General features: G+C 29.2%; 1 protein-coding gene and 1 long non-coding RNA gene across 2 annotated transcripts; one reads left to right on the forward strand and one right to left on the reverse strand.

The window, feature by feature from the left end:
* Window positions 1-1,487: 1,487 nt before the first annotated feature.
* Window positions 1,488-2,407, forward strand: LOC121209419 (uncharacterized). The gene is made up of 2 exons (XR_005904548.1): window positions 1,488-1,680; window positions 2,019-2,407. It is a non-coding gene; the product is annotated as an uncharacterized lncRNA (long non-coding RNA).
* On the reverse strand, window positions 2,186-7,526 carry LOC121209418 (protein trichome birefringence-like 41). Its single transcript, XM_041080054.1, has 5 exons — window positions 7,212-7,526; window positions 5,875-6,046; window positions 4,338-4,513; window positions 3,575-3,733; window positions 2,186-2,779 (listed from the first exon to the last, which is right to left on the reverse strand). The coding sequence occupies exons 1-5, from the start codon at window positions 7,478-7,480 to the stop codon at window positions 2,479-2,481; spliced, it is 1,077 nt and encodes a 358-aa protein (XP_040935988.1). The 5' UTR covers window positions 7,481-7,526; the 3' UTR covers window positions 2,186-2,478.
* Between the last annotated feature and the right edge of the window lie 563 nt (window positions 7,527-8,089).

The following is an 8,089-nucleotide window of genomic DNA, read 5'->3' on the forward strand; positions in this document are numbered from 1 at the left end:
AAACGGTACAAACGATGATATGATGAGCGACAAATGTTAACATATAATATAAGAATCCTAGGATAAAGATAAAAAAAAAACAAAAAAAAACAATATTTACAATAAAAAAATAAAAATAAAAAATATATAAATAATGACATGCTAATAATATAATAAGATAAGCAAACTAATACAGAATGGGTAAGAACCGCATTGGAAATACATCGAAGCAAATATTAAATATGATAATAAAAATGACCATAATATAAAAAACAATGATAATGCATGCGATATATTAAACGTAATAATAGTTTCAAACAAGAAATAAAAACAATGAATATATATACATAATAGTGATATTAAGAGTATGTACGTAATATATATATATAGTAATAGTGTTGGAAATATACTATATATAGTGTTTGAAGTATATACCTAAGATAGTAAATATATAACTAGTAATGTTAAAATATATACATAATGATATTAAAATAAAATAATAAGTGATAATAGTGAAAATAATAGGTATAATACTAAATATAATGATGTATGAAAATAATACTATATATAAAAGTATATATACTCATATAATAAAATGTATGTACTAGTATTAACAATAAATATAATAGGGATAAAAATAGATATAATAATAATACGTACATAATATGGTATTAAAAATATATATATAATATAGTTATCAAAAATATATATACATGAGATAATATATATAAATAATAATAATAATAATAATATAGTATTCGAAATATGTACATAATATATATAAAAATATAATATTAAAAATATATACATAATATAAAGTTAAAAATAATATACAAAAATATATACATAATATCTATTAAAAAGAATATACACAAAATATATATGCATGTATTAAAAATAATAACAATATTTAAAAAACAATTATTAATAATGTTACATAAAAGTATATATATATATATGTGCATGTTAAAAATATTAATTGAAGCTAAAACTAATACTAATATAGTAAAAACTAATAATATAAAATAAAAGTAAAGAAATAACAATAATACGAAGATAAATAATAGTATAGTAACAATAATGATAATATATGAATAGTACTAATAATAATAATGCTAAAATAATTAATTTTAATAATAAAGTGATTAAAAAGGATCGAATCGAATTAAAAACAAAAGGCTTGGGGCGAGATTGAAATAAAAAATGAGAATAGGGACCCTTTTGAAGTGCGCGAATAAAATAGGGGACTAAAACGGAGATTTTTCCTTCCTTCCAAAACACTGCACTTAAGATAGGACCAAAATGAACATGAAACAAAATCATGGGGCCAAATTAAAAACACAATAAATCTAATTGCAACACCATAAAAAAGTGGAGGGGCTAAAAGTGAAATTAGCCCCTCCAATGAAAAACACGTGGATCTCAGCCTATTGGGTCGGGTCAAATCCGGGTCAAGTAAAACAACATCGTTTTGGGTTTAAAAGGTAGCCCCCAAAACGACGTCATTTTGGGAGGCTATAAAAGACCTAACTTTATAAAAAAAATTCATTTTCCTATTTCATAAAAAAAAAACTAAACTCCCTCTCTCAAACTCTCTCATCCTCTACCCTCTCCAGTCAATCTCAGATGGGAGCTCCGGTCACTGCCACCGCACCGGCCACCGTCGTCGGCCACCGCACACGGTGGCCCGAAGTTCAAAAGGTAATTTTTTTGTTTTTATTTTTTTAATAATACATATGTATATGTATATAAAAGGAGAAAAAAAACAAAAAAGAAAGAAAGAAAAAGATTCGAAAGAAAGAAAAAAAAGAAAAGGATGCAAACCACCTTCTTTCGTTTCTATATTTTTCTTGCTTTTGGTTATCCTCTGTTTTAGTGTTGTTCTCTACTTTGGTGGTTTGGAGTCACTTGTTTTTGCGTTTAAAACTATGATTTTTATTCATGAATTGCCCCCATTTTTTACAAGGTTCTAAATCGGCTTTTATAGCCATTGTACAAGTCTTTTTCTCTTATTTGTCGTCTTTTCCTTCCTTTTGCAGATGTAAGTTGCTGGAGCAAGTGGCGGTGGGTGGTGGCAGAGGCATCAGAGGAGTTGGTGGTGGCAGAGGCTAGGAGCGGCGGCTTAACTTAAGGGAAGGCTAGGGTTTTTTCTTTTTCTAATTTTGTTTGGGCTAGGATTAGGTTGGGCTGCTAGGTTTTTTTTTTAATTAGTTTGAGTTTGGTTTTGGGCTAATGTAATGGGGTGAGTTTAGTGTAAATGGGTTTAAGTAGGTCTGATGGGTTAAAGGTTTTGGGTTGTTTGATTCAATTTAGGTTTGGAATTTGGTGGGTCAAAATTAGCCTGTAACATTATAAGTTTTTCATTGGTTTGAGCTTGACCTAATTTGGATTTGGGTAAAAAAATATTAAATTTAAAATTTTTCATCTATTAATGGGAAATTAATTTTTTTATTAACTAAATACATTAAATTGAAAAAAAAATTATCTTATAATCTTGAATTAAGTTTTCCTACTTGTAAGAATTGCATATAAGATTTCATTCCATGTATCAGGAACACCAGCTAGGCACCAATGACTACAATCATTTCCTTTTAGACCAGTATAAATTGATGGGTGACCATCTTTCCTCAGCTGTGATAATCTGGTTATGTCGAGCAAAACCACCGGTGTCGACATGTTTTTTAGCACTTCCTTTACGATCATCACTTCCGGAGGTGGACCACTTTCGTATGTTAAATCGGTAGCCGGTCTGATTTGATGTGTGCAAGTTGTTGCTTTGGTACCATTCCATTCTTTGCCACTGTCAAAATTGTGGATCAAAATACCAAATTGTATGAGATGAAGTTTATAATTGTACATCCACATATAATATATGGATAACGTAAGAGACTTGTTCATTTTTATTTAAAAAAAAAAATCTTTAAATAGATGTCAATGAACTGTCATTTTCTCTTTGAGATATCTAGAGTGATTCATAATTTATATATATATATATATATATATATGAGGAAACACTACAGCTTGAATTTATGATTCTTACACATATTTCATCTTGAAAATATTTATGAAATATTTTAAATAATAATATATTGAAAATATTTTAAACAACACGAGTTTTCGACTCGAACCAAGCTTAAACCCAAAAGAAAATTTAAGTTCAGGTCCATTAATGTCTCTAATCATAAAAGTAATTTTGCTTTTATGACAAATGAGTTTCCTTCAACTACAGGTGTTTATGGACTAAGTCAAGTTTAAGCTCGATTTCCAAACTCGAGCTTGCCTAAATGGTCCATTTTCATTGTTTAAAAAACAATTAAAAATAGTTTTCTTTAACTAATAAAACAAGTAAGGCTAATCTGGCTCGAAACTTAAAAACTTAACTTCAAGTGCAGTTTAAAGGGGATTAAGTCGATTGACTCACAAACTTATAAACACCTCTAATTTGAACCAAATCTAATGGGATTAAAATGGATTAAGTTCTATCGGAGAAAAATGGCTTTCAATTTTTTTCATAATTCTATTTCTTTTAAGTAAAACAAGAACAAGGAAGTTAATGCAAATGGTAAGAGAAGAGAAGAGAAGAGCTAAAGCTTACTTGAAATGAGTGGGAGAAATGCCTTGAAAAAACACCTGGGTAGTTGTAGTGTTAACATTGGAATCCACCCATTTTGACCATGTTCTTAGTGCCTCTCTATATGCAGCCATACGATCCATGTCTTTCTTCACCTTTCCTCTTGATTCAATGAAATCCCATCTAATATCCAATTCATTTTCAAGTTACATACATACATACATACATACATCATTTTTTTGCTCAAATATAAATATAATTAGATAAGAGATTTTATAAGTATTTAAAAAAATAAAAAATTGGGTCAAACTAATCAGAACTAGAAGTGATTATGGGTTGGGTTCGGTTTGAATCAGTTTTAACTTTTAAGCATGATATTAATACACTTAATGTTTGCCTAAGTTTAATTGGGTCAAACAATGGCTTAAAATTTTTCCCCAACATACTAATATTTGTAAATAGTTATCGCAAACTCATTTTAAGTTCATCAACATGTCTCGATCCTTAACTTTTTTGAGCTTAAACTTAACACATATTAAAAATAGGTTTAATTTTTTTGCTCAAGCTTATTTATAAAGTCTGATATTTTTATCTAAACCCTTCCAAATTTCAATTGAACTTTCAGACTTAGATAAATAATTAATTTTTGAACAGATCTAATCAGAACTATAGGAATCATATTCCGGTTCAAACCCAACCCAATTCGAGTATTGTATTTGTTTACAAATCTACTCGGGGATGCAATTAAAAAATTGGGTTTTAATTACTGAAATTATGTTTTGCTTACGGTTGTTTTCTTCCAGTGTGGAGCCACCAATGCCAGGTATTGAAGATGAGAAAGTCATATCCTTTCCATGATTCGCCGTTTTTAATGGAATCAAGCTTCAAAACGGTGCCTATATTTTCTTGGACAATGTCCGCAAGAAATGCATTGCGTGATAGCATCAAGGAAACTTCATACTCCTGCAATTTTTTTTTTGGCTCAACACAATTGTCCAAATGCATGAAGGGTATAACTTAGGGGTCTAAATTTCCACTTTTATTAAATTGCTTAACCAACTACATATTTAAAAAGAAACTTAATCTTGGCACTTAATTCTAACTAATACCAACTATAAGTGCAAACTACCAAAAAAGTCCTTGAAATAGTTTGCTTTTACACATTTTTTAGAGAGTAGAATAACATAGGGGTTTTTTGGGGTCTAGTGGTATGAAATTATGATTTTATCGGGTTGAGATTTTGGTGTTTTGTACTTGGGGGTGAGACAGTTTCGTGGGGGATTGTTGCATTTTGCAGATTGTAACATTATTTGCAAATGCTTAAAATGTGTAATAATTCGATCGAGCAAAAAAAAGTAACATAATAAGTTTCTATCTTTTGATTTAATATAAGGGGCAAAGCAACGAATTTTATATTAAGGGGTCGAGTTAAAATTATAAATTTAGGAAAGCTATATTTTTGCATGGAAAAGGCTTATATAGAATTATTAATTTTCAATAGAGGCCAACTCAGGGGAGTAGACAACCTCGAAAGTTGATAAAATTGTCTTTTAATCTTTTCAAAATTTATGAAATTATAAATTGATATAATGATAAAATTGTAATTTGTTCTCCCAAAAATTTATTATTCATTTCCGATCCCCTAAAACGATTTTTTGACTTTACCTCTAGGCCTAAATGAAAATTTTTATTTTAACCAATAGGCCAAGGCTGCTCTCTCACCTTTATTTATGTTAATTTTTATTTTGAGTATAAATAAAATGTTATGATTTATTTGGATATCGATATATAAATTAAAGTTTAATGACTTATTTTCAGAGGTGAATCTGAAAGGGGTGGGCAGGGGCCTTGGCCCCCCCAAAAAAAGAAAAGTTTTTAATTTAGTTATTTTATAACAAGAGAAATTATAAATTAATATATAGTAAAATTGTACTTCGGCCCCCATAAAAATTTTTCCTTATAAATTAATATATAGTAAAATTGTACTTTAGCCCCTATAAAAATGAAATGATTTCTGTTTAGTCCCTTTAAAAATAATGAAATTATAAATTAATACATAATAAATTTATATTTTGATCTATGAAAAAATTATAATTAAATTTCTATCAGGCTAAAAAAAAATTTAGATTCACCCCTGCTTATTTTATTGTAATAAAAGTTTAATAACTATTTTTAAAAAGGTCTACTCGGTATTTTTGCCAAACAATAGTAATTAGTCTATTTGATTTAACTCATTTGATTCATGCAGCTACCTTCTAAAGGTGACATTGAAAAGGTTTAAATATAAGAAGGAAATAAAATAGCTACTAGATTTGGCAACTCACAGGCAAATAAAAGGTAGAAAGGTTCCCTTCTCTGTGAACAGTGTAGTTTGATTGTGGCAAAAATGCATGCAACATGCATGTTAGAGACTGCCATTGATTCAAGCTTAGTGAATCCCCAATGAACATCATTTTCTTCCCTTTCAACTTTCTCAACAAATCCTTAGCATTAAATCTGGATCCAAAATATATAAGATCAGAAACCCTAAAATTTTGAGATTCACATCTCATGTATCAAAAAACAGCTTGTGAAATTCTATTGCTGCAAAAACCTAGTTCAAGATTTTAAACACACGTTTTACTTAAAAGGAAGTTTCATGGGATTTTCTTATTCTCTAGAAAAGTTGAAATTCGAAATTCATAAATCCAATAATTTTGGATAAAGAAGAAACAGTGACATTAGCATGATATGTTTAATAACTACATGTATGTTTTATTGTATTTATATTTGAACATATATAACTTTTGGTGACAAATAATTGAGTAATGATGAAAGACATGGAGGACCTTGTATTAGGAATCGGATTGCATTTTGTTCCCTCTACTCAAAAAATAAGAAAATTAATCACTATATATTAGATTAAAGAGCAAACTAGTCCTCCTGCTAAAAAAATCATTCATTTTAACTGTTAAAAACGGGTTCATGTTTGTTGACATGAGTTACATATGGCATGCCATAGTGGCGTATCTAGGGGTTGGTAGGGCCCCGACCTCCTTAAAATGGAAAATTATCCATTTGAAATTTAAAAAATTTAAATTAGAAATGGTAAAATTACACTTTAGCCACTCTATTTTTTAATAGTAAAAATGAATGAAAATTTAACTCATATTGCAAGGATTAATTTGCTCATTTTTTGATTAAATAAGGCAAAATACAATTTAACTCCTAATACATAAGTCTCCATGATATTATTACAAAAACTCGGACTACTTTTAATGGTGTAAATTGATCAATAATTAAGTAAAAAGAGGAAAAAAAAAAGATCAACTACCTTATAATTAAATAAAACTTTCCCTTTTATACAGAAATTATTGGACCTTTATAGGTAAAAGGTCTGTGCTAATTATCACTTAGGAGTTGGAACGATAGGTAGATTTCACCAAAACTTTTTCTTCAAATTCAGTAATGAATTTATTAATTTTAAAAAAAACACAATTAATTATTTTTAAAAAGTGATATTCAATAAATTTAAGATTCAATTTTTATTATTTGCTGACACGTTAATATGAGAATAAAAGACGTTCGAATATTTAAATTAGTTGAATACCACCTCTTAAAAATAATTATATGAACCACCTGAACCAAGATTCAATAATAAAAAATAGAAGAACTTCATTACCTTGGCAGCATACAATCATTTGGCTTCCATCTATATTTGAGATAAAGTTGATCAGGTCGGCCATTGGCTTGGCAATCGAATTCTTTCTCAATGAATGGACAATCCATGGTGTTGTAAAGAGGGTAAGTTTTGTCGAAAACCCAACTCCCTTGGAAATAATCACAGCCAACAGCTGCGGCTTGTGGTTCACTCAGTTGAACCTGTTGAATGCTTACGATCAAAATCCAAGACAACACAATCCAACAAAACCTAGGAAACCCATTTCCCATTGTAAGAGAAGATGAAAGAACAATTATGTGTGTTGGAAGCAAAATGTGTATTAATTTCCATCAAGAGTTGAAAAGGGTTTTTATATATATGCTAATCAGGATTTGGAAGGAAAGTGTTACTTTTCTCTTTCCCTATAGTGGCCAATTGGGATCACTTTAGAACAAAGATACCTTTTTTGGCTTCTTCTTTTTTGACAATTTAATCTAGTTGATTTACGTAATACATTTAAACAAGTTGAATAGATTCTATATGTTGTAGGACAATTTTAGCCCATTTACATCAAAACCCACTAGCCACACCTTTTCCACCACCAACTCCACTAGCCACTCCTTTTCCACCACCTACTCCACTAACCACACTTGCTCCACCACCACTTGTACCTACAAATGAAGACATAAACAATAAAAAAATATTTTGTAAATGGCTATATAAGCCTTCTCATATTTTGTATATGGGGGGATTTTTTTTTGGAGAGTTTTTGGGAGAGAAAGTTATTGTAAAGGATTTTTGGAGAGGTTTCTTTTTAAAGTAATTAAGGAGAAGAGTTATTGTGAAGGCTAGTTTTTGGAGAAGCTAGTTTTTTTTGAAGATTAATCAAAGATCAAAGC

Source organism: Gossypium hirsutum, chromosome A11 (genome assembly GCF_007990345.1).
Source record: "Gossypium hirsutum isolate 1008001.06 chromosome A11, Gossypium_hirsutum_v2.1, whole genome shotgun sequence".
Classification (NCBI taxonomy): Eukaryota; Viridiplantae; Streptophyta; class Magnoliopsida; order Malvales; family Malvaceae; genus Gossypium; species Gossypium hirsutum.

Excerpts from the sequence above, each read along its gene's own strand:
- LOC121209418 (XM_041080054.1), bottom strand. The coding sequence starts at position 7,480 with ATGGGAAATGGGTTTCCTAGGTTTTGTTGGATTGTGTTGTCTTGGATT. Across the intron at positions 3,734-4,337 it reads CACACTGGAAGAAAACAACC|ATGGGATTTCATTGAATCAA; the intron begins GTAAGCAAAACA and ends ATTGGATATTAG. Across the intron at positions 2,780-3,574 it reads ATTTCTCCCACTCATTTCAA|TGGCAAAGAATGGAATGGTA; the intron begins GTAAGCTTTAGC and ends CAATTTTGACAG.